Consider the following 26,578-nt stretch of genomic DNA (forward strand, 5'->3'; position numbering starts at 1 on the left):
GCCACAGGCCTTGCCCCCACTCCACCCTTTCCCATCCCCTCCCCTAAGCCTGATGTTCCATCGCTCCTCCCCCTTTCCCCCAGAGCCTCCTGCATGCCACAAAACACCTGATCAGGAGGGAAGGGGAGGCACTGATCGGCAGGGCTGCCGATGGGTGGGAGGAGGGGGCAGCTGATGAGGGGCTGCTAACGTATTACTGTGGCTCTTTGGCAATGTACATTGGTAAATTCTGGCTCCTTCTCAGGCTCAGGTTGGCCACCCCGGATAAATGACATAACATATTAGTTAATCATAACATCACACAATAAATGAACAATAAACTAAAATCATTGGCTACAGTTCCCAGTGCAAGACATGACACAATGTACAGCGGAACCATGGAGAAATCACTTTGGTCTGGATCCTGCAGTGAGATTCATGTGAGCAGACAGTCCCTTTGGCCTGTGTGCTGCCCCATTGACTTCAGTTTCCCCAGAACCCTTCTGTGTAGAGCTCACTGGTGGACTGGGGCCTCAGTTGGCATGTCTCCACTGAAGTTTCTAGAATTACCATTTCTGAGGATTTGACTGTAATTTCACAGCCTATATTCTAATTGAGGACCAGAATCTGTTCTCAGATACTCACCTGCAAATCCTACTGAAGCCGGTGGGATAAGCACCTATGTGTCTGAGGGCAGGATCTGGTTCTGAATCTCATAGATTATTTACCAGTAATTATGCCAAGCATTTTTTAAAATAAAATTGTATATTGTTTCTTTCAGGTTTCTTTATCTCTCTGAAAAGAGTATTGAGTAATAGAATTTACGTAACATTTTTGTGTTGTTCACTGTTACAATTCAGTAGCTTTATTGGTTTCTTGACTTACAAACCAAAATACATGGAACAACAGTACGGTCAGTCAGCATCTAAGTCTAACTTTGTAACAGGTGAGTGTTACCGTGCTTGGGAAAGTATTTTGATATACATTTTATTGAGCATGGTGAGTTTTCTGAAGGGAAAAAGAGTCCCCCTTCTGTGATGGAATTATACAAAATCACCATACAGCTTGATTCTGTGGTGGACAGTTAGGGTGACTGTAATGTGTCTCTCTTTGTTTCCTTTTCATGAGACAAAATTGTAATAGATGGCTTCCAGGATAAATTTGCATGAAGCTTTGAATACATAGAATTGCTAAGGACTCTATTGTGGCTTTGTCATGAGCAACTTTGGAGCAGACACACCAGGTGGCAGATGTGAGACATAATCTCAGAGTATTACAGGCTATGTCTATACTTGTGTGCATATCTGAGTACTGGATTATGTTCATACCATGTTCATACTTGTGTGTGTTTCCCATATACACATACACATGCATACTGTGCTGGACACTAATATACAGCTGTGCACACACATATACCTGTGTCCACACTATCGTTGTAGGGACTTAATGTTAGCGCTTAGTGTTTCAGGAACAGTATTCCAGGATTCTGTGCATCACAGGGAGACACTCTATGAACTGCTTTGCTGTGTTTTGTTGGTACGGTCTTCTGCTTTCACACATTTGCCTATGGCACTTCCTGCTCATGTTGCCCTTCACAGTTATTCCCTACAAAACTGGGTGGAAAACATGGAGCAAATAGATGATTATCTGGTTCTACTTCTGCTCCTTATTGCAGACCAATGGGTATGCAGTGGAGTATGCACTCTGTGAGATGTTGGATGGAATTTGGCCAGCATTTTCTGACACATGGAAGATGGCTGACTTTGAGGGTTAATAACAATTCATTCAGCTCATATGGTACAGATATGATGAATGCCAGTGTTGTCATGGTATGCTCTTTAGTTGACTCTCACTTCTGATGCAGGAGAACTAGCACAGTGTGGTGAGATTATATTGTTTTGGAAACCTAGGATGACCAGTAGTGGCTTGAAAACTTCTGAATGAAGAAACAGACCTTCACTGAACTGTGTGGAGAGTTTGCAAAGCCCTTCTAGCACACTCCATTCAAGGAAACCATACCGATTCAGAAGTGGGTTGTTATTGCCCAGTGGAAGCTGGCAACACCAAACAGCTATAGGTCTGTTGCAAACCACTCTAGGTTTGGAAAGTCCACTGTGAAGGTTGTTGTTGTGCAGATTTGTGAGGCAATTAATTTACCCAGTGGTTGCCATAAGAAAAGTTCCAAAAATAACATATGAATTTCAGAGGATGCGGCTTCCAAACTGTGCAGAGACTATTGTGGCACTCAGATCCCAATATTTTGCCCATCACAAGAGGCACAACTGAGTATGTGACACAAAAAGGTTACCATTCAATTGTTCTGAAAGGCTTAGAAGACCACAAGGGCAGATTCATTAATACAAATGTGAGAAACACTGGATGCTGGGTGCTGAGGAGATCAGGGTTGTACCTGAAGTGGGGAAAAAGGGATTTTATTTCCCAGAAATGTGGTTCTATACAGTGTGTCTGTGCCAACTTGTATTGTGGTATACCTGCTTCTGCTTTGGCTCATGAAACTGTACCCAACATCATTGACCCTGGAAAACAGGAATTCAGTTACAAGCTAAGTAGCTGCAGACTGGTCATGGAGTGCACGTTTGGTAAACTGAAAGCTCATTGGTGCTGCCTTTGCAGCTGTCTGGATGCCAACGTGGCAAACACTGTTCATATAATCATCACCTGCTGCATACTTCAGAACTTTTGTGAGATAAAGGGAAATGTTTCCATCCTGAGTGAGCTCAGGACAAGTCTGGTTTAAAAACTCTGTACAGGAAGCTGGATTCCACCCATGTGACTACTGGTCCTGGTTCTCAATGAGAGAGGAAAATCAGTGATGCTGTATGTGCTATATCTTGGCACAGCAGAGAGGCAGAGGATGACATCAGCCTGTGCCAAGGGACACGTATTCATCCTGTATAGCTTCTGGATATGCACATGAGGAAACATTCGTACATACTTACAGGGCTACACAGCTTTGTGAGAGTTTTGTTCCCCCTGTAGCCAGAAGTCATTAGCCATTTATTTATGTGACATTGCTCACATTAATGACAATTAACAGGGCACCTCTACTGGGTTTTCACCTTTGTGTTGTGGAGGGTGGCAACTGAGTCATTATGTGCTCATTGAGCAATGTTTTTGTCTACACTATTCACACTCCTTTAGAAACCTTGCTTATTTGGAACACTTAAACTTTTTAAGCGATCTTATGAGTGTTTGCTTTGATGGGGAAAGTATTGCATTGTGCTTTTAGACTTTTTATTGTCAGCACAGTTAAGTACAACTAAGGACTGTTATAGAGCATTAGTCCTTGGTATCACTGAAATTCTTAAAGTTTTGGCAAGGCAGGAAAGGGGTGTTTCTGTACAGGGTACTGCCCTTGTCTGTTATTGCTGGTATGTTCTCTTTTTGTTTTACTATTCTTTAGTTTTGATTTACAACATGTCTAATAAAGCCTGTAAAAGATTGATTGACCCCATTTCTAAGTTGAAAAATAGTAGTGGTTCCCTATCCCTTCTGTGTAATTGTGTGACTTAAGGTATTTTTGAACTTTAGGGGGATTCAAAACTATTGACATTATGATGACACCAGATATTTACACACCATTCCATTAAATGAAGTAGGAAGCTTGCGGCCCAGTCAAGAATGAAAAAGCACCTTCAGTTCTTCATTAGGAAGGCGGACCAACACACAGTTAAACAAAACAAAACATTTACTAAAAATATGAAGTAGAAGGTTTAATGGAAAAATTTTGAAATCAGAACAATAACATACTGTTAGCAAAGTAACTGTTTACTACTGAGAACACTGTCTTTGCCCCCATCTCCTTCCCCTCCTCAATAGAAGGGGTGAACGACGTAGGACAATGGCTTGTGGTGAGATCTGCGGATGTCTCTTGCAAAGAGTTTTCGAGGCTGGAACATGTTAGTGTTCCAGGACTACTGCAGGCTCAGTGTTCTCCTCCTACTCAATTGGGGGAGTTATTGCAACAGCATCTTCTGGCTTAGCAGCACCCTGGTTGGCAGCCAGAGGCAGAGGCAGCAGCAGCTGATGGGATGATTGTGGGGTCTTGGCAGCAGGTGGATGCCCCACCCTTTCAGCCATCAAATCAGCCTCTCCATTAGAGAATGTTCCTGTTCCCTGTGTCCCCATGTCCATGAACCAGTTCCAGCTGAAGAGACTGCTCCTTCTATGCTCTGTGGAATTCAAATTGCTCTTGGTTTCTCCTGTTTACGAGCAGCGCTTCCAGGACCCTTCTCTGTCTGCCTCTGCTGTCCCTGAGATGCCGCTCCTCTTGGGAGCTGAAAGTCCTGCCAGTTCTCAAAGAGAAGGAGAGCATTATGTTTTTGGCCTTTGGAATAAATACAGCAACAAACAATTGTTCTGCCGGGGGCAGTGCACCACGCTACTACCAGTGCACAGGGTGACAGGGACCTAGGTTTTGAAAGGGTCGGGAAGAAAAGGATTCAGTGCATTGTGGAACTAGGACTGAAAGACTATTGAAACTTGAAACCCCGGTAGATGCTCCTCATCCCCGTTCACACTGCAAACTGGCACAGGTATTAGACTTTTCCACAGCTAAGGTGTGTACTTACTCACACCCTCAGGCATGCTAGCTTACGTGCCCTCTGCTCACCTTGAGGCACATGCTTCCGGGGTTTGAGTGTGGACATTGTGGGGCGGGGGTTATGTCACAAGCCTGCACATGGCCACGTATACAGTTGCTAGGGTAGATGTCTGCCACTGTCTGCCTCCTGGTGTCTCCACTGCCCTGAATGGGTGGTATTCCACACTGGGGCTCTGCATGGTGCAGTGCATGTCACCCAACATGCTGATGCAGCTATTCTGGCTGATACTTTGGAGTGGGCAAAGCCAATGCTCCTTCCAGTGGGAGGGAAAATCTAGCACTTTTCCGGATCCAACTTCCTCTCCTATGCTGCAACCTGTGGTACAGGTAGTCAACACAAGGGCATAAGGAGGTGCCTTATGCGCCCTTACCCTCTCATGATGCTGCACAAGTTGGGACAGAGTTTGGTCCGTAATTACATACATCTAGATGTATTTTTCACAGGTTCATTGGCAAAAGTATTAGGGGAGATTCTTGGGCCCTTGAAAAGTTGTGGTATTTTGAGACATGAAATAAATTGATGAAATTTTTCAGGCAGTATGTTATGAAAATTTTCACCAATTTCAGTCAGCTCATGTGTTAAATCAGTTATGTGTGACAGAATGTGACTGCACCTCTCCAGTATCCCTCCTCTCTCTCTTATTGCAGGAGTAACTGCTTTACCTGCTGTAAGCATTGGGATTTTCTTAGGAGGGCTCATAATGAAGAAATACAAAATGGGCATGATTGGAGCTACAAAATTTGGATTTGGGATGTCACTGACGGCTTTTCTCATAACCCTCTCACACTTTTTTGTGGGCTGTGAGAACCATGTAGTGGCAGGACTGACCGTATCTTATGATGGGTATGTATACATCTTATGTAATATACAGCACGTTTCCATTCTCTGGTAGCATTACAAATAGCATAATGTTTTGTCATGATTGAATACAAACACACGATAGTAGTACTTACTGTATCTTCCACAAATATTGAAGGATTATACCATTAGAAAATGTCAGATTCTAAGTTTGTATAAATTGTAATGGAGCTAGATTGATTTACACCAGATGAGAATGTAGCCCTCTTTTTATATCGATATACTTTGTTTGAAAGTTACATACTGCTACTTTTTTTGGGTGGGGCGGGGAGGGGTGGAGGCAGGGTTATAATTACATCAGTTTGGGGGATGGGTCTTAATTGAATAACTGTGTCAGTGTGATTCATGTATAAAACGAATAACAGTTTTAGGGCGTGGGTTTAGGCAGCTAGAATGGTGGGACTGGACACAGATAGTGTCAAGAATTGCACTGTGTCTTAGAACTAAAGGTCTGGTTTTTCTGGGCTATAATGGGCAGAAATCCCTTTCTTTGTCATGGAATTTTTCATAATCCAGTAGTCATCTGTATTTCAATGTATGTGGGATGGAAGCTGAGGCCACAAGATCAATGTTACAAGAATAGGAATAATTTTAGCTTGTTTACCTGGAATATTAGTTTAGTTCTATAATAATGAGGATATCAAGTAGGAATGAAAGACAAATTTGCGATACTGTATTGTCCTTTAATGTTTCATTGAAATATAGATTTTGTAATAAAACAATGTTATGCCTTTGTAAATTTACCTCGTAAGCAAACCAGTTGCACGTCATGAAACCTCCTTATTTTCTGTCTGCAACTCTAACTGCAAATGTGCCACGAACCAGTGGGATCCTGTCTGTGGAGACAATGGAATCACGTACATATCAGCTTGTCTTGCTGGATGCAAGGCTTCGACCGGACATGGGAAGAACAAGGTAAGAGCCTTACCCAGTTTTTCCCCATCTTTTTTGCTTAAGAAGATTGGTATATTAGTGATGTATATTTAGAAAAGATCAAATCGATTACAGAGCAAGAGGAACAGTCATGCATTTGTGAGGATCACTGAGAACCACAGACTTCCAGAGCTAGATGCTTGAGTCTCTGCAGCTTGAGCAAAAGAGCTCTGTATCTGGGGGCTGTAACAAACTCACATTGGGCTCTGAGGGAAACACACAACACACACTGAAAAGTGTTACACACTGCCTAAAGGCAGACCTCTGTTTGTTTGCCTTTTGTAAATCAGGTCTTGGCTACATTGAGGTTTTTAGCCACCAGTGTAACTACGCTGAGGTAGTTGCCCAGGTGCAATCTCTAGGGCAGAGGTTTTCAAACTGTGGGGTGCACCCCCCTAGGAGTGTGCAGAGGAATGTTCGGTTGGCAAGTGGCAATATCAGGCAGCTCGGAAAACGATGCCTGGTGGCTCGGACCAGTCCCCGCGCAGAAGAGCTTGAGGAGGGAGTGCCACCTCCACCCCTTGACTCACCTCTGCAGGCCACCCAACCTGTGAGTCAGTGACAACATCCCAACAGCCTCCATGCCCAGCACTGGCTCCACCCCAAAGACTGTCGCATGCACCTTCCCCCACCCTGAAAACTCAAGGGGTGGGCAGGGGCGGCTCTAGACATTTCGCCGCCCCAAGCACGGCATCATGCCGCGGGGGGCGGGGGGGGGGCGCTCTGCCGGTCGCTGGTCCCACGGCTCCGGTGGACCTCCCGCTGCGGAGGGTCCTCTGGTTCCGCAGCTCCGGTGGACCTCCCGCAGGCGTGCCTGCGAAGGGTCCGTTGGTCCCGCGGCTTCGATGGAGCCGCGGGACCAGCAAACCCTCCGCAGGCACGCCTGCGGGAGGTCCACTGGAGCCACGGAACCAGAGGACCCTCCACAGGCACGCCTGCGGGAGGTCCACCGGAGCCACGGAACCATTGGACCCTCCACAGGCACGCCTGCGGGAGGTCCACTGGAGCCCTGCCTGCCATCCTCCCGGCTTGGCGTGCTGGGGCCTGGAGCTGCCCCTGGGGGTGGGTAGTGTGTCTATTTTTGTTTGGGTTGGGGGACACAACCAAAATTTTTAACTCAAAGGCAGGACTCGTCTCAAAAAGTTTGAAAGCTGCTGCTCTAGGGTAAATGTGCTGCATAGATATACACTGTGACTTGTCCTGGGACAACTTATCTTGATTTGAGGGGCTTTGTCAAGGCTGGAATGAAAGGATTTGGAGATACAGGGACAGAGTCTCTGCTTCACTTGATCTCTGTTTTGACATGGGGGAGGGGGAATGGGGAAAGGTCTCAGAGAGCCAGTTGCAGTTTCCTGATTCTTAGGTCCAGCTGTGGCCTTGATGAGAATTAGAGCTACTTTCTACCTTCCTGCCCCTGACACGCCCCTACACCTGAGGTAGACAAGGAACTGGTGCAAAGGGGGCCAGATCTGATTACAAAATCCAGCCCTTCAGTGTTAACAATGTTTCTTTAGAGAGAGATTCCTGGCTCACAGTAGAGCTCATATTGTAATGGAATACTAACCTGCATTATATGATTAAGCCATTAGGCGGTGCTGTGTGTAAAATACCTTATTTAAGCTAACCTTAGCCATACCTGGCAGAGCATTAAAGGATTCTATGGCGAAGACACCTGTGTACCTCTGAGAAATAAACTCTGTAGTCAGCAGAGCCATCCCTAGGGTATGGCGAATCGGGGCAACCGCCCCGGGCCCTGTGCTTTGGGGGGCCCTGCCGGAGGAGGATGAGGCAGTGAAGTGCGCGGGTGAGTGGGGTGAGGAGGCAAACAGGAAGGCGAGCGGAGAGTGGGGGTGAGTAGGAACCCCTCACCCCCACCAGAACCTCCCCCTTTCTCCAGCACCTCTTGCCCACCAGCGGGCCTCCTGCCACATATGGCCTTCCACGGATCAGATGTTTCGCAGTGTCAGGAGGCACTATGGGGGTGGGGGGAGGAGCAAGGGCACAACACACTCGGGGGAGGGAGAACAACTGGGTGGGGAAGAGGCAGGCAGGAGGTGGGGCTGGAGTGGGGCCTTGGGGGAAGGAGTGGAGTGGGGCAGGGCCGGAGTGGGGCAGGGCCTGGGCAAAGCACCCCCTGGCAGATAGGCGCCGAGTTTCTAATGTCCCAGGCCCTGCCCACCTCAGGGACGGCCCTGGTAGTGAGTCTATAATTGATACAGAAGCTTGACCTGCTGGTATCAGCCTTGCAACCTACCATGTACAAGAAGTACATGACACATAGGAAAGAAGCTAAGAAATTACTGAATGTTGAAACCTCTGAGAAATGCAAACAAGAGCTGGTTAGAGGCCCATGGGGTGTTTACCTGGGTCATGTTTTCATGTGAGGTTTTGCTTGTATTTTAATGCTGTATGCCATATTGAATTAATGATATACCGACAAATCACAATTGTGTCTTTTAGGTGTATCATAACTGCAGCTGCATGGAAATTACAGATTCACAATCAGGAAATACCTCTGTAATTTTGGGACAATGTCCAAAAAGTGATGACTGCTCAAGAAAGTTTATTTATTTTACAGTAATACAAGTTATAAGTGCCTTTTTCTATGCTTTAGGAGGCACCCCTTTATACGTGACTATGTTTAGGTAAGTGAAACCAAAATAATTTTTTTAATATCAGTAAGGGTTTTTCCCATCATGGGGGACTTAATTTCCCCAAATTACGCTAACTTTCTTGAAATCTAGCACTCTTTTACTGCTGTCTTCTCTGAATCCATTTTTAATTATGAAGAATTAAAATGGTTGGTGGGCACTACCACCAAATTTAACTATTACGTTCATACGTTACAGTCTGAACTCCCTCTTGCTATTAAGATGACCCGTGTTGGCTTTTACATCTGAATTTTGTGTTTGTAGTACAGAAAACAATTAGATCTGTTTCTGTGATTAGAAGCTACATACACAAATGTAGTTTGTATGTAGTTTGTATAAGTAGACTGAGGAACAAAAGAAAGTCCAGCTGAAACACGTTTTGTTGACATTGTTTTTTATGTGAAATAGGAGATGGATAAAAGCTTGGTAGTGAGAAAGTTTGGTCACTATGAAATCCGAAGTCAATTTGAAAGCAAAATCAGTGGGAATGCTAATAGGAGTTCTAAAAAATATTTTGTCATGTATGAATATACAGAAAGAGGTGCTAATATAATATGCAGAAATAATTGTTGTTTAAGAAGGTGTTTTTTCATGACAATAACTTTAAACGGATCCAACACACATTGGATATATAATTAACTCAAAACCCTTGTCAGATTCCCCTGTGGCAGCAGTTTAGTTTAATCTCTTGGAAATTAGTTATACACCAATTTGAGTGGCATGTTGCTTTGCATCTTTGCTAAGAATGTGGCTCTTGAAAACTCAGCCTTTGGGAATGGCATTACAATGTTACAAGATGCTGTTCCAATTATGCCATTTCTAGAAGTTTTGCCCCAGGGCAATATCATAGTCCCCATCAGTTCATAAAGCCCATAATGAAAAGGCAGTAGAACAGGTATTTAGGGACACCCAGTTCTGCAAAATATGGGTAGAAGGTGCCAGTATTTCATATAGATTCATCTCAGTAATTATGTGCTATACATTGACTTCCCAGTGAATATTCAATGGAAAGCAATTGATTAGTTCACTTTTCCCATGTCATTTAATGTGTTTTTGGCAAATGTATGAGACAGCTTCCTTCTGAAGTTTTGTATTTTGTCATTAAGAATAATAATTCTAAGGGGAAATAATACATTTTAATGAGTACGTCTAGGTATTATGGAGACCTATTATTGTGACTTACATTTATCTATTTTTAGGTGTGTTCACCCAGAGCTAAAATCTCTTGCAGTTGGTCTGTACACACTATTTATCAGAGCCCTAGGTAAGATAAATTATTCTGACTATACTATTTGAGTTTTTTAGATACCTTTGAGTGTCTGCGTGGCTTTAAATGGCACCAAGTGCATTTGCAAAACAGATGCACAATTTGGCAATGCTATTATTATTAATAGTACTAGTGGTAGTAGTAATAGTACCGTAATGCTGAGCCTCAGCCATCAAGCAGGACCCCACTGTGCTAGGCACTGTGCAAATAAAGAACAAAGAGACAGTCCCTGTGTTAGACTCTGGGCTGCTCCTGGATGTCCAAGATGTGGCCAAGAGCACATTTTTGCAACTGCACCTGGCAAAACAACCTTTCCTCTCTGATTTGGACCTTGCAACAATTACCCATGCCTCACCTCAAGATGAGATTGCTGTAATGTGCTATGTATGGGCCTGCATCCTGGCACCATTCAGAAGCGGATGCTATTGTGGATGCTGCAACCTGCTTATTAAGCAGAATTGCACATGAAGTGGAATTGCACATCAGGCCAGTGCTCCACAATCTGCACTGGCTTCCAATAAGCTTCTGGGTGGAATTTAAGGTGTCGGTGTTAACCTATAAAGAGCCATAAAAGGTTAGGGCCCTCATTGCCTGGAAGATGGCCTCTCGCCCTGTGACATACTGCCGTAGTTGAGATCAGAAGAGAGAGTCAAATTGGAGCTCCCTTAATATAAACAAGAAGGAACTGCTGGCAGGTTGTTATCTGTGAAGGGTCCTCCATTTTGGAACTTAATCCCCTCATTGGTCCCTCAGAGCCAGAATGCTCCAGACATGCTAGAACATCTATGTTTTCTCTCTCTCCTCCAAGGCAGTTGAGGAGGGAGTGAGCTGAGGTGTAGGTGCTAGAACTAGGGGCGCGGCAACACCCCCTGGCTTGAAGTGGTTTCCATCCAGGGCAGGGATGGTGTCCCTAGCCTCTGTTTACCAAAAAAAAAAAAAGCTAGGAATGGGCGACGGGATGGATCACTTGATGATTACCTGTTCTGTTCATTCCCTCTGAGGCACCTGGCATTGGCCACTGTCGGAAGACAGGATACTGGGCTACATGGACCTTTGGCCTGACCCAGTAGGGCCATTCTTATGTTTACAGTTTGGTTCAGTGTCTCCCAGCACCCCCACTATACAAATTGTTCCTGCACCCATAGGCTGAGGTGGATATAGTTATAGGCAATTCTTTGTTTGTTTGTTTGTGTGATTTTTAATTAATGGGACAGGTGCCTAGAGCACTATCCAAAAATGAAAAAATGTGTAAGAATAAGTGTCATAATGGTTTTCTAGGTTTCAGACCAAGCTATATCTGATTAGAAAAGTTCACACTCCCAGTTTGTTTAGTGCCATAGAAGTTAGAACTGGACCTGCAGAAGCAGATCATAGATGCTCTCATAAGAACAGAATATATACATGTGGCCCTCTGGATAGAATACACAGAGAATACACTCCTTTTAGTTTAAAACTAAACTATAAAGGAGTGCAATATTTTAATGCAGAAAAAAAGCTGGCACAAACATGGTTCAGTACAGGGTTGGAATCCTGGCATTAATAAAGTTGATGCCAAAATTCCCATTGATTGTAACAAGGCCAGGATTTCACACCATGATTATTGTTTTTTTAAATTATTTTAGGCGGGGTAAAGGGCAGCATAGGCCACAGCACGCCAGAGTGGAGGGTGCAATGCCAGATGCATCTCGCTCTGCCTTTGGCCAGTCACAATGATTTCTAAGATTTTTCATAGTCTGAACTACAGTTTAATACAAAGATTATGCCAAGTATCATTGCCCCACTCATTTGCAAGGCACAGACCAACTCTCATCCCATTCAGAGACACAAAATCCCAGGGGCACACACAGCATCTGAGACAGTTATTTTAGGAATGTGTGCATGCATTTTTAGCTGTCCTTGGTGCAGTAAATGTTTTGTTTTATTTTGAACAAACATTTACATTGAGTAAATTTTTCAAAAGTACCTAAAGCCTATTTTCAAAAGCTAAGTCCAGGGGTGAAAGTAAGCCGGTACGCCCCAGTACCGTGTACCAGCAAGAGCTAGTGTGCCGTACCAGGGTAGCTCTGCTTCCCCAGGCTGCTGGAGCCCTGGGGTAGCAGCAGCGGGACTCTGGGGACTATTTAAAGAGCCAGGGCTCCCTGTGCCTCTACTGCCCTGAGCCCTTTAAATAGCCCCCGGAGCCCTGCTGCCAGAGCCTTGGGGTAGCAGCGGCAGGGGCTCTGGCAGCGGTTTAAAGGGCCTGGGGTAGTAGTGGCAGCCGAACCCTGGGCCCTTTAAACAGCTGCTGGAGCCCCCAGCTGCCACTGCTACCCCGGCAGAGGAGGGGGAGGGCACTTATTGGTACAGGGCGGGCTGGAGCTGGCTCTGACCCCCCTATCCCCGCCCCTTCCGCCCGAGGCCCCGCCCCTTCCAGGGGTGAGAGCCGGCCCCAACCCAGCCCCATACTGGTAAGTCCCTATTTCACTTTCACCCCTGGCTAAGTCCCACTGACTTTCAGTGAGATTTAGACTCCTAAGTGCCTATGTCACTCTTAGAAATAAATAGGACTTTGACTGCTAAATTACTCAGGCCCAGATTTTGAGAAGTATTTAGGCTTTGTTCTGCTCAGCATTGCAACACCTACCTGACTTCGTAGTCTCATTGAAAGTCAGTGGGACTTAGGCTCGTAAGGCCTAGATTCACAAAGGTACCTAAACTCCTAAATCCCAGACTCAGGTGCTTAAATCTCAGTTTTAGGCTCCACTGAAATAGAAAAGAAAGAAAGAAAAGAAATAATTGGAGATATACCAATCTCCTAGAATTGGAAGGGACCTTGAAAGGTCATTGAGTCCAGCCCCCTGCCTTCACTAGCAGGACCAATTTTTGCCCCAGATCCCTAAGTGGCCCCCTCAAGGATTGAACTCACAACCCTGGGTTTAGCAGGCCAATGCTCAAATCACTGAGCTATCCCTCCCCCACTGCGTTTCACAAAACTGCCACCAAACACTGTAGGCCCCTAAAATCACTTGGCACCTAAGGTTTCAGGTTGAAAGTTCCCTCAGCACCCATCTAAACATGTGTGCTGCTACCTCACTCTAGTCATCTGGACACTCATCACCCGTGTAAGCCCCTGAGCAGTTCACAAACAGGGGAAGCTAGGCGTTTGCTGGCCCGACTCATGTGTGGGGCCCAATCCAGTTGGTGTGCTCAGAGGCCACCTACTGAATCAGGTCCCATTTAAAGTCTGGCCACCGGAGGAGAAGATGGTGTCCACCTTATGCCTTTTAGCCCAACAGTTAGAGCACTCACCCACGAGGTGGGAGACCTGGATTCAATCCCTCCTGCTGAAGGGGCAGAAAGGATTTGAACACTAACCACTGAGCTAAGGGATATTCTGCTGTGGGTCTCAGTCTCTCTGTGAGAGGGCTGGGGCTTAGCACACACCCATCTTGGCAACGTCTCCCATTGGCTAGCTCCTCACCTAACATGCTGGCTTATATGAATCGCATTCTAAGGTGCCTGTCTCTCCCCATGCATTATACAGGAGCCGAGGCGCCCAACTCAGGTCTTTGTGAATCACAGTGTCGTTCCAATGATTTTCTAGGGGCCTAAAAGTTAGGCATTGCCACATTCAGTATCACAGCACCTAAATCCTTTGTGAATTTAGCCTCTAAGTGCCTAAGTTACTTTTGAAAATATGACTTAGGTGCCTGAGTTCTACTTTGCAACAGTGTGGGCGTAATGCCTAAACACCTTTAAAATCTGGACCTGAAGCAGCGTTGACAATTTTGCCTACTATCTACTTTTGCACTTTTCCATATACTCATCTCCCTTCCCCACCCCTGCATGTACTTATTTTTTTTTCAGTAGGAAACAAAGAGGAGTGCCAGGCTCATAAGATGAATTTCACCCCAGTGTAGAGGATCAGCATGAGGTCCATGCACCACTAAGTCCTGAAAACTGCTGCAGCGATTGAGCTGCAAACCACCAGCGCTTTACAGAACAGTTTGGGAACTGCTGAGCTAATACATGCTGGAGAAAGCCGTGTGTGTCACCACAGGCTGATAGCCTGGCCAGGCCCTCAGCTGTCAGACCACGTCACTGTGGAGCTCCAAAAAGCACCAAAAGTGGTCACCCCGCTCACTATTCTGAAGGATCCTGTCCAATTTCTATAAAGGGAGGAAGAGGCTCCCTATAGCCCACTGCCCACCTAGAGCACCACTACAGTGCAGGGCAGGGTGGGAGCTTAGTATGAAAATGCTATTATATTTTCTAAAGTCGTGCCTCATAATATGACATAGTGATATATTTTTGAATGTTTTATTGCAGCCGGAATTCCAGCCCCCATTTATTTTGGTGCATTAATAGACAGGACATGCTTGAAATGGGGAAGCAGCAGCTGTGGGCACCGAGGAGCTTGTAGGATATATGATTCTGATGCATACAGGTAAGTTAAATCAAAACACAGAGTGGTCGTGTGTTTCCTTTCTGCATTAGGACTCTAAATTATTTGATGCTCTGGCCCTGGTCATCTAATGTTGGCTTCACCTTCATATAGGTCAGTACAAAATCTCAAATGTCAATAAATCCTCACATTAACTAATCTTGAGGCCAAATCCTAAAGTCTCTTCTCAGTACTTTATACAGGCCTGGCTCATTCAGGCAAAACTCTCGTTGACATCGATGACTGAGTCTTTCCTGAATAATGGATATACATTCTACACAGCTGAGAAATCCATTGTCATCATATGATTCACAAGCAGGAATAGAAAAGACATCCATTACTACCATGCATATGAGGAAGACTGCCAATTTCACTTTATTGACCATGTTTAATGTGTGAACAAATGAAAAAAAAATGCTATTGGGCAGCTGAGGACATATATGTTGTAGAGAAATGCTTGTTAAGCACAGCCAAAAAATATCTGCCTGAAGAATACTCAAAGCAACTGTTTTTTCACATTCGTTTTACTTCATGCAACTCTTGATGGCCACACATTTGGGGAGTATTTTTATTTTTATGCTGAGTAGCCAGGACTAGGGATCCCATGACACTTACAGTTGCTGCAGGAATCCTGGCTCCCAGAAGCTCCTACAAATTTAGCAGAAGTAGAGGAAAAATGATCGATTATTACTGTACACATATTTTCAAAGGCATAAATCATAGTGTAAACAGTGAAAATGTCCACTTTATAGCACCCTTCACAAAGTCGTTTTAGATTTTGTCTCCTAAATTATTGTATTAAAGAGTTCAGGGACTACTGTGCATTTTTTATTTTTGTACCATTCCTGAAAAGATATGCTTATAAGTAATGTTAGTTCTTGCAGTTCTTTTGAAGTTCGTTAATATCAGAACTGCCTTTTATCTTCTCCCTTCACAGGTATACCTACCTTGGCCTAATAGCAGGCCTCAGATTACCATCCTACTTCTTAGCTTTCCTGTTTTATACAATGGTGAAGAAACAGTACCAAGCAAAGGACCCCAAATCCACAGAAAATGGCGGGCAAGAAAGTGTTCCTATGAACAAAGAAGCTAACTCAAAGAGCAATGAATATTTATCAAGTTCTTCTGATGTGGAAAGAGAATCACGTATTTAGAAAAACCACTTACACCCATGTTGCATGAATCGGGACAGCATCTTTTAAAATTAACTTGCAGAATGTCCTGAACAAAACAATAACACTGCTCAGAATGAAAAACCAGAATGAACACATAGTCAATGACAAGGGCAGCTAGGTGCACATATGATTTATATTTAACTAGCTTATATGAACCTGCTTATCAATAACCCACAACAAATTCCATTAATTAACTAATGAAGGAAAATCCTGTTTGGCATGGTTAATTGCAACTGTTTGTCATTTTTAAATGGCTTGAATGTGGTTTCTGGCACAGTAACTGCATTCCAAATACTACACTGGTAGGCCCAAGTCCTGCCCACAGATCCACCTGTACTGAGTCCCATTGAAGTCAAAAGGATTTTGCATAGTTGTAAGGGTCTGCACAGTACAGTAAGAAGCTAGTGTAGTTTTCTGAACTCTGGCCTGCCAGTGAATATCTAGGTGGAAGGCCCAAACTCTCGTTTTCCTCTGTGTCCTCAGGGACACAACTTGAAAATCGTATTTCCAACTGAAAATGTTGTGCCTACTGACATTGTATGGAGAGCTGGTCATAAAATGGAATTTCTGTTCCATCAGAAACTCCAGCATTTTCAAGTTTTGCTTTCATCCTGAATTGGAACAAAAAGTTGATATTTTAAGATTTTGACTGTGAAATGAAAATTTCAAAATATGTTGTTTAGGAAATATCAAAACAACCATTTTGAAACATTTTGTTTTGACACAATTTCAACTTTTATATTACATTATAATTCATAATATAAATGTCATAATATTTTTACTTTTATATTATATCGTTTTTATAAATGATAATATGATATAAACTTGAAACAATAAGGTCATTTTGACCTTACTGAAACAAAACATGTTACCTTTATGCAAATTAAATATTTCCACCTTGTCAAAACAAATAATTTCATTAATTTCCTGTTGAAAATGTTGATGAAATCAATATGTTCCTACAAAATGTTTCAATTTAATTGAATCAGCATTTTCCAAACTGTTCTACTGGAAAATTTTCAACTGGCTCTAGTTGTAAGAAGCTCCTAAATTTGCTGTAAATGAAATAACTGAAAAAATCATTTATTTTTCTTTACTTTGTAGATTTTGACATTACTCTGTGTATACTCAGTTTCACTATTCCGCTGCCTAAAAGGACCTCCCTAGACATTCACAGGAAAGCAGCAAAACTTGAATAATTTATTTTTAAAGAATGCAAAAAAAACCTCCACAACAAACCAGGATCTACAATTTAAAGATTTCACTTTCAAAACTAGCAGTTTAAAAAAAAAAAAGGGGGATGGGAGTGGTTTTCAAAAGCACCTCTGAGGAAGTCAGTGGAACTTGTCCTCCTAACTTAGGTGCTTTTGGAAAATCCCACCCCATTGCAAAAGCATTCAAATTGACAGTTTACCACAATTTTACTAATATTAAAGCCAAAAAGAGACCAGCTTCTGATACTCTTCATATGGTTTTGTAGGAGCTTATTCCAAATTTATTCACGTTACTTTCAATGAGACTACTCATGAAGTAAATTACAGGGCACTCATTTAGGTGTCTAAATATGGACTTAGGAGTCTAACTGTAGGCACCTATTTTTTGAAATCGTGACTGATTCATCCATCATATCTTTAAGTACATTGATACTTATTTTATTATTTTTTCTTTTTAAAAGAAAGTTTAATGTGAAGATTATTAAGTGAGTTCAAAGTTATAGCATTTTATAAAAATTAGACTAAATTATTTACTAAGTTGATCAGTGAAATATTTTCAGCTTTGTAGTGACTTTGTTTTCAAAGCAAAACCCAGAGATTTTAGGCTATTTTATTCTGAAGCTGACCTCTGTTATTGTGCCATATAACAGCCAGTAGAGGGCAGTCAAAGAATGATAATATTAACTACCTGACTACTGGAGCCCAAGTCTATCATGTTTGTCATATACCAAATCCTAATCCTCATTGTTTTTAGGAAAGTTGAGCTCTAGATTTCTTTGAGACAGTCTATAATCTCTATTTCAAAACCACTGCTAAACCTAAACAATATCTTAGACTAGAGGCTTCCTTTTGATCAGCATATTTAAAATACTGTCGAAGCAGCTTTTCATCATGCTATTGGATTCAATCCTATTAGAATCCCATAGGTTTGGTGGCTGTTTTAGACATCATGTGCCTGAAAGTTCCCTACAATTAGGGTGTTGCTGGAATAGGGATCACAGAAGTGGAGCCCAAGACTTGACATTGAAACATAAAATAACCTTTTCCTTTATGCATGAATTTCCATTTGTCTCATTTTCGGACACATGAATGCAATACAATAAAACAAAATGGTAAAGAATTTACTAATGTTATTACCACGCACAATTCTATATTAGCATATGTGTAATCCCCACACCTTCTGGGCGTGGTGTTCTGTCCCCTCTAGTGGTACCAAGACCATTTAGAGATTAATGAGTCTGCTCTACAGCCTTAGTTAAGAGCCATATGGCTTTTAGCTCATGCAGTAGAGGCTCATGCATTTAGCTCCAGAGATCCCAGATTTGATCCCGATAACCAGGGTCTGTCAGCATTACATATGTCATTACCAAAGGGGCCATTTACTGGATGTTTTTCCTGAAACGATCATCAGTGAAATAGTTAATAAAGTTGCTTATACCAGTCATCTTTAGGTTTCAGAGTTACCAGCTCACTGAGAAGATGGGTGTAACTTCAGCGCCCTTGTGGCCAAGATGGAGTCTGCTCTGCAAGCAGTGCTGGCCAAGAGAAGGTGTGTGCAGAAATGCAGCAGGGAAAGTCCATTTCACCCCAGGATAGGGTGACCAGATGTCCCGATTTTATAGGGACAGTCCCGATTTTTGGGTCTTTTTCTTATATAGGCTCCTATTACCTCCCACCCCGGTCCTAATTTTTCACACTTGCTGTCTGGTCACCCTACCCCAGGAGCACCTGTTCCAACCCCTCCCCGCAGAGTGAACACGAACACACACACACACACACACACACACACACAAAAGAGTACAATGAATATAGGAAAGGGGAATATTTACTTACAGAGAGATGAAAGGAGGGGAAGGGAGGGAGAGTGGTAAAACAGGGCTGCATTCAACACAAGGCCCCACAGGCCCAGTGGTAGCACAGTCTGGAAGGGCAACGTGTCTGCACACAGAGTTCAAGAGTCCTGGGCAAAGTTCCAGTCCAGTGGGAATTCTTGGGTGCTCCTGGTCATCTTCAGCGCCAGTGAACTTTCCCCAAGAAACCCCTCTGGTGCCTTTTCTGCTGCTCTCTGCAAAGCCACACAGAGCGACCACCTCCCCACTTAACTAGCCAGCAACCTCCCTTCTTGTTCCCAATGCAGAGTCACAAGCCCCAGTACTCCCAGCCCCATGCAGCTCTGGGCAGCCGTGATACTGGGTCCAGCTCCGGCCTCTCCTTCTCGGGCAATTCCCTCTGGAGCTCCTGACACACACCCCTGTCGCTCTCCCCTCTTTTTCTTGTCCCCCACTTCCTCCCACAAAACAGCACTTTCTCCTTCTGGAACAATCAGCACCCCCCTCCCTGGAAAGAGACCCCAAAGGAGTTACACAGGGCAGGACACACCTCTCAGAGGTATAGTTTCAGGCTGTCTGCAGGACTCAGGAAGACAACACTACTGTTTACACTTAAAGGTATTTTAAAAGTATTTCAGTACCTAGAAATGCAAATAGCCACATAGTGGGATTTTCAATGAGTTAGGCCCCTAGTTGCCTTTGAAAATCCCACTAGATAACTGCCGATGCTAGAAACCCCATTGTTATTTTAAATAAAAGGCTAGAGCCTGGAGAACAGTGTTACAGCAATGGATGGATTCTGTGGAAAATACCGGTATGTCACAAGCAGACTCAGAGTACAGAGGACCTGGATATTAGCCACATCCATGAATAAAGGGTGATAATAAGTGTATTGTGCAAGACCTATTGAGCTGTTCAGAAATTGCAGTATTGCCTGCTATAATAATCTATTTGAGTATTAATTATAATAATACCCGAGCGAAACAGTGGGATAATTTTTCAATTGAAGTGAGATTTATTTATGACTATAGGGCAAGGGGGATGACACGCTGCATTTAACTAGGCTAGTACAACTCTTTCCTTGCTGTTTGCTCGGCAACTTATGTTTTGATTGATCCAGATGTGTCAGTAAGAAGACCTCTGGAAGCTGAATGGATGAGCCATATCACCTATCTGTAAAACCCTAGAGTTAATTGTTTGTTTGTTTGTTTGGGGGGACAGTGGTAATTCTTTGGACTTGCATGGCTGACATTAATATTGCCCAATGTATTATTTATTAATTTAAGTTAAGGGATATCCTGTTCCCAGTGGTGACTCGTGGTCAAATTTTTAGGTGAGAAGCTACAATCCAAAAACCACAGCCCATGAAAAGATGTATCCAACGCTACATTTAAAACGCACTGTTCTTAAACAAATGGGATAGAAACCCATAGGGAGCAGGAAGGAAGAAAGACCATTGTGCCAAAGTGAATCAACCCCACTGATGAAAGGGCTTTGGAGCATTGCAGATTTCAGAGTCTGTGCCCCTCTGCACTTAGGGGCTCGGGGGCAGCTACCTACAGGGAAGGAAGCCCCCTTGTGCACAGAGAGACAAGCCAGCACATTGTCCCTTCCATCTTTCCAACAGTTCTGCTTTGGGCAGCATGGTTCCAGAGGGAGTCAGGCTCCCATTGGCAAACCTCCATGTGGCTGCTCAGCAACCCAGAGTGATGCAGTACAGCTCTGAGTTGTTACCGTCTCGGTTGTGTTCTGTCTTGTCTAGGGGAGAACTGCATCAGCAGTGGAGGACTCTGTAGTGAGGCAAGGCAAACATGTTGCACTGGCTTCCTCTTGGCCCACTCTGACTACAAAGCACTGCAGCCTGTGCGGCTGCTACATTTGTGCTGGGAAGTGGGAAAACATATATTAAGGAGTTTCAACTGTGTTTTACAGTTATTTACTTTGGCTGCAATTTTCAAAACTTGGGTGCCCAGAAAGAGGCACTTACATCCATTTTAGGTACCTAATAAACATGGCCTGATATTTTTTAGAGGGGCTGATCTGCCACATTTCCCACATTGCTTAGCCCTTTTGGAAACCAGGCCACTCTTATTCAGGTGCCTCCCTTTTGGCACCCCAGTTTGAAAATGCTTCATTGCCAGGGAGTTCAGGGTTAAAATTAGCTGAATTTAAAGTTGCCATGGCCATGTTATCAGGCAAACTTTGCCAAGAGCAGGAGGTTTACCTGTCACCCTCATAAAAGCCTCTAGAAACCTAAATCTGTATAAGGAGTCCACTGGATTCACTTTTCTTTGGCCCAAACCAGTACATCCCGGGCTAATTGGAGAAGATACCCTTCTTAGCAATTTGAGTAATTGTGAAAAGGACTAATAATAGCCTAGACTTTCCTAACCAAGCTATAAGATTGTAAACAAAAATCTGAACATCAGAGAAGACAGAGAAAAAGAAGGAACGGATAAGTGCTCAGAACCAAAAGCGAAACAAAGGAGGAGACGTTGCAAAAGTACCATAGCACCAGGGTGAGAAAAAGATACTGTAACAGAGGATAGCTAGAAACAATAACAAATTGGGTTGCCAACCCTCCAGGATTGACTTGGTGTCTCCAGGAATTAAAGCTTAATCTTGAATTAAATATTGTCATGCGATGAAACCTCAAGGAATATGGCCATCAAAAATTGGTAACCCTAATAACAATTAATATAAGTTTAGAAGGGCCAAAGGAAAATTAATAGTGAAACACTATGAACCGAGCCAGAAAATGTATTATGCTTGTGATTTAGCAAGAAAAGACATTATCACGAAGGGTGTCTTCCCTAAATTTCTAAGCCTAGAGGCCGGTCTACCCTAGGAAATTAGGTCGGTTTAATAACATTGGGCAGCGGTGTGAAAAATCTGCAGTTAAACTGACCTAACCCCTAGTGTTGACATAGCGCCGTCTACGGGAGGGCTTTGCCCGGCGATATCTCTACTGCCACTCGCGGAGACGGAGTGCCCATGCTGATGGGACAAGTCCTCCCATCGGCATGGGTATTGCCTTCACTGAAGTGCTACTGTGGCGCAGCTGCACCAATGCAGCTGAAGCGTTTTAAGTGCAGACCTGCTCAAAGAGAGGCTGGAATATATCTATTTATATATCTCTAAAGACAATTTAGAAGTACTCCCAGCGATTGAGGGGCAGGGGAAAGGAGGGTTTGCACATCACAAATCAAACACCCAAATGTCAGATTTACTTGACATGTGGATCTGGTACACTGACCGGAGAAAAAGTACCTGAGCTGCAACTCATATCTGAAAGAACAGCTAGACCTATGAAGATGCAAGGAATTGTTTACTGAGGCAGTCACGGTTGACATGGCTGAATCAAAACAAGGCATGAGGAAGCAGGATGAAAATTCAGCTAGTAAGTGGTCCATCCATCTGCTGTGGAATCTTAGTCTGTCCATTCAGAACCACCTCTGAGCAGACAGTTTCTACTCAAGCTCAGATCTAAGTGCATATAGGACACTTAAAACAAACTAAAACCAATATGTAACCTGACAGTTTTAGTCATATTGATAGAGACTTTCAGCTAGTGTAAATCAATGTAGCTTCCTGGATATTAATGGAGCTATACTGATTTACACAAATGGAGGATCAGCCCCATTTTGCCGCCCTTGAAACAGAGTAAAAGATTAGCTGTAGTTTGTAAAAAATGCATAAAATGAGAACTGGTTTCCTGGCAAAATGAGTTGCAGACAGACCTTTGGCCCTATATTATCATTATTTGCTTTTTTTAACTGTTAATAAAATACTTGTTTGAATTGTATACATTAATTCCCTAAGGCAGTGTGAAATATTCACAATTATATATGAACCTCTACCCTCTGTACCCCACGGAACACCCTGTAACCCCAGATTCACCACTTTTATATGGTCATGATATGTTGTACAAAGTATGCCTTGTGAGGTATTATTTGAATCATCACAATCTGCTGAAAATCATTGTCTTGTTAAAATGTGTGTGTCAACTTTGTACATGGAGTTAGAAGATTTTGCTATATATTTGTTATTGAAACATGTTGTGATTCTGGAAAACGCACACAGACTAGCACCTCAGAGAAAACAAAGGACTTCAAACAAGGGCATGGCATCTCAAATGTCACATACACAGAAGGTCTGAGCAAGAAATATTTACAATTCACCTGAGAGACGCTTTGAATCTCACACATATGCCACAGAGTGATTGTCAGGGCATACTCATCAAATAGAGTAGGAGAGTATAAAATAAGGGACAATGGCTTCCTCATTACCTGTCCTCCTGGACCTCTACTCATGGGGCAAGATGGTTTGAAAGACAACGAAGCATCATTGAGCTAGAGGAGTGGTCCGAGACTGTAAGGAGATCCAGCCTGTGAATTAAGAACTGTGAACTGCCTGCAGCATCTGGTGGGCTGCGAAAATTGCTTGCTTCAAGTCTTGCTTAGCTTGGCAAAGTTTAGGAATTAGATTGAGGTTCTATATTTTATTCCTTTTGTAACCAATTCTGACTTTTATGCCTTAAATACTTGTAGTCACTTAAAATCTATCTTTCTTTAGTTAATAAACTTGTTTTATTCTTCTAGCTAAACCAGTGTGTTTTGGTTGAAGTGTTTGGGGGAACCACTACTCAGGTTAACAAGGTTGGTGTATAAACATTATCCTTTGTTGGAATGGCAAACTTTATATGAGCTTGGGCTGCACAATGAGTGAACTGGGCAGTACAAGCTGCATATTTCTCGAGGTACAAGTCTGAGACTACAGAACTGGCTAGGGCTGCTCTGTTTGTAGTTCATGAGTGGCTGGGAGAGCATGCATGTAACTCAGCTGGATGTCATTTTGCATGCTGGGAGTGAATGAGCCAGGAGTGGTTTTTTTCTCACAGTAAAGCAGCAGACAGCACCCGGAGCTGGAGAACAAAAGGGACACAGTGGTTCAACAGGCATGATCGTACCCTGGGGGAATATCACAATCTCATGCATTAATACCTTGTTGAATGAGGACCATATTCCTGCAACAGATGAAACTATTACATGTTTTTTGCAGGTCAAGAGAAAATGGTCTTATAGAAACATATTTGCTAGGATCACTGCTGTTTTCTTTTTTCGAACTAAGTAGTCCCATGCTCTGAATTGGCCAGTATTTCTCAAAAATACTTGGGTATTAATGTAGTGACCTACCCTTGGCCATTTTCCTTGCTTGCCAGAGTGTCTTATTTACATGTGTTCAAAATTTGCAAGTATTCCCTTACATACTTTTAATAAACACTTTTACAAAAATGTAGCTTTAAATTATTCATACTAACTTTCGAAATTTATCTTCCTGAGGACTGGTTTCAAAAGGGAGTTCAGCATCTCAGCCATTTTTGAGTCATCACTAATTTCATCATGTAGTCATGAATTAATGGACTTATTTTAGCTCTAGAAATTTGTTTCCTGATGTAGCTGTAAATACCTTCCTACGAGCCCAAAGGCTAGCATTAGCTTATTTTTCTTTTAGCCTGCTCTTTTCTTTTCCCTGTAAGCAATAAATGACTCTGATGGTGAAATTCTGTCTTCACTGAAGTCAACGGGAGTTTGGTCTCCCTATTTCCAGTAGTTGTCTTCTTTTCTCATCAGATCTTTGAGCAAAAATGTGTGATGCCATATAACCTCAGTGGCAAATGAATGAAAATTGAGTGAGGATCTCAGCAGTTGGACCCTAGTTGCAGGATTACAGTCACAATGATTTCAAGTAGAAACTGGAAAGTGAATTAATGAAAATTTCTGTTAAGACTAAGTTACTAAAAACTGTAGCAGCTCATGGGAAACACCTAAATTTCATATTGGGAGATTGACAAGCATGAGTCCAGAGTAAATTTAACCTGGATACATATTTAGATTGTAAACTCCTTAGGGTAAGAACAATTTTTATTTATTTGCCTTGTATAGCTCTAAGCAAAACATTGGTTCACAATATACAAATAATAATAATAGCCTTGCAGTTAGGGTGCATCCCATTTTTAAAGGGACAGTCCTGTATTTAAGAGCTCCTGCAAGTGTCCCAACTTTTTCTTAAAAACCGGCAAATTGTCCTGTATTTTCTGTCTCCTCCCCATCACTACTGGTGGGTCCTCCTGCTGACCGGATCCCTTCTTGCCAGTGCCCACCCACCAGCGGTGAGTGGGGGAGTCCAGTGGCTGACAGTGGGGGTGGGTGTGCAAGGCTGGTGGTGGGGCAAAGATGCAGTGCGTGGGGCCAGCCGTCAGCGCAGCCCCCATTGTGTGCCGGCTCTTGGCCATCAGGACCTCCCCCCCCTCTTGTTCTGTTTCCGGCTGGCACTGGCTGTGCATTGTGAGCTTTGGTGGTTGGTGAGTGCGGAAGACACTAGGTGGCGGCCGGCTACGTGTCACCTCTGCTGCCCACCCATCGACTCTTTAGTGTTTCCCCTCTTGCTGGCCTCTCCCAGCTTTGCCCCTTCACACACCTCCCCGAGCCCTGATGCACCTTCATATCCCCCCGGCCGGGTGTGTCTCCCTCCCAGTGCTGTGTGGAGACCCAGCCCCTGGTCAGAGCACTCAGCTCAAGCCTGGCTGGCAGACTCCTTTCTTCCCCCGCTGCTTCTGGCTGGGCTGGTGCCCGGGGAAAACCCAAGACCCTCCGGCCCGGGTAGAGTGACCAGATGTCCCAATTTTATAGGGACAGTCTGATATTCTGGACTTTGTCTTATGTAGGCGCCTATTACCCCCAACCCCATCCCAATTTTTCATACTTGCTTTTAGGTCACCTTAGGCCCAGGGCACTGGCCAGGAGGAGCCGAGCCCTACATGTGCCAAAGCCCCGCACAGCACTGGCATGGGGAAGCCTCTCTGCCCCTCAGCTAAGCTCTGGAGTGGGGCAGGGAGAGCAATTTCCAGCCTGTTCATGCCCTGAACCTGCAGGCTCCATAGCAACCTCCTGGGCAGGGGCTTAGCACCATCTTCACATACACCCCTGCTCCATCCCCTAGGCACTCTCACTGATGAGCCACCTCTCTGGCCAAGTTCGCTGAAGCCTCTGCAGTCAGGTTTCCTGGGTCCTGGTGCACAATGCAGCCTTAGGGCTTAACCCCTTCCTGCCCATGCCCTAGCCAGGGGACAGGAGGCGGCAGGGTTATGTCAATGGCCAGCGGCAGCCTGGAGGTGTTAGATGCCTTTTGACACTGTGTGGGCAGGGAGGAACAAGCTGCTTCCAGCCACACAGGAGTGGTGGTGTTGGGCGGGGGGGAAGAGATGAGCTCTGCAAAGACATGGGCCAGGCCATCCCTTCCCCAGCTCCTCCTCCCTGAGGCTAGAAGCAGCTCCCATCCCTTCCCTCCGCCACAGTGCCAACAGGCTGCTGCTGGCCACATTCTGGTGTGAACCCAGGCAGAAATCTGGGGAAGGGGGAATATGACCCTTCCTCGTGTTGCTTCAGGAAGATGCGGTGCCAGGTACCAGAAGAGGTGGGTCCATCCTGGGGGCCCAGCCTGGCATAGAGCGAGAGAGAGAGAGAGTGTGTGTGTGTGTGTGTGTGTGAGACCCCTCCCTGTGTGAACCCTAAAGCCTTAAAGATAAGACGGTAAATAAAAAGAATCCACCTACGCAGTATTT

The 26,578-nt window shown here is 44.0% G+C and overlaps 1 protein-coding gene across 3 annotated transcripts in view; it reads left to right on the forward strand.

The window, feature by feature from the left end:
- Positions 1-18,569, forward strand: part of LOC123352644 (solute carrier organic anion transporter family member 1B3-like) — a 43,230-nt gene extending 24,661 nt beyond the window's left edge. For all 3 annotated transcript variants that reach the window (XM_044993075.1, XM_044993085.1, XM_044993091.1), the window contains exons 9-15: positions 761-925; positions 5,252-5,447; positions 6,215-6,377; positions 8,856-9,040; positions 10,246-10,310; positions 14,622-14,739; positions 15,674-18,569. In XM_044993075.1, the coding sequence (XP_044849010.1) occupies positions 761-925; positions 5,252-5,447; positions 6,215-6,377; positions 8,856-9,040; positions 10,246-10,310; positions 14,622-14,739; positions 15,674-15,890 (1,109 nt within the window). In that variant the 3' untranslated portion in view covers positions 15,891-18,569. The remainder of the gene's footprint in view (positions 1-760; positions 926-5,251; positions 5,448-6,214; positions 6,378-8,855; positions 9,041-10,245; positions 10,311-14,621; positions 14,740-15,673) is intronic.
- The last annotated feature ends 8,009 nt before the right edge of the window (positions 18,570-26,578 follow it).

This window comes from Mauremys mutica, chromosome 1, assembly GCF_020497125.1.
Source record: "Mauremys mutica isolate MM-2020 ecotype Southern chromosome 1, ASM2049712v1, whole genome shotgun sequence".
NCBI classification, from domain to species: Eukaryota; Metazoa; Chordata; order Testudines; family Geoemydidae; genus Mauremys; species Mauremys mutica.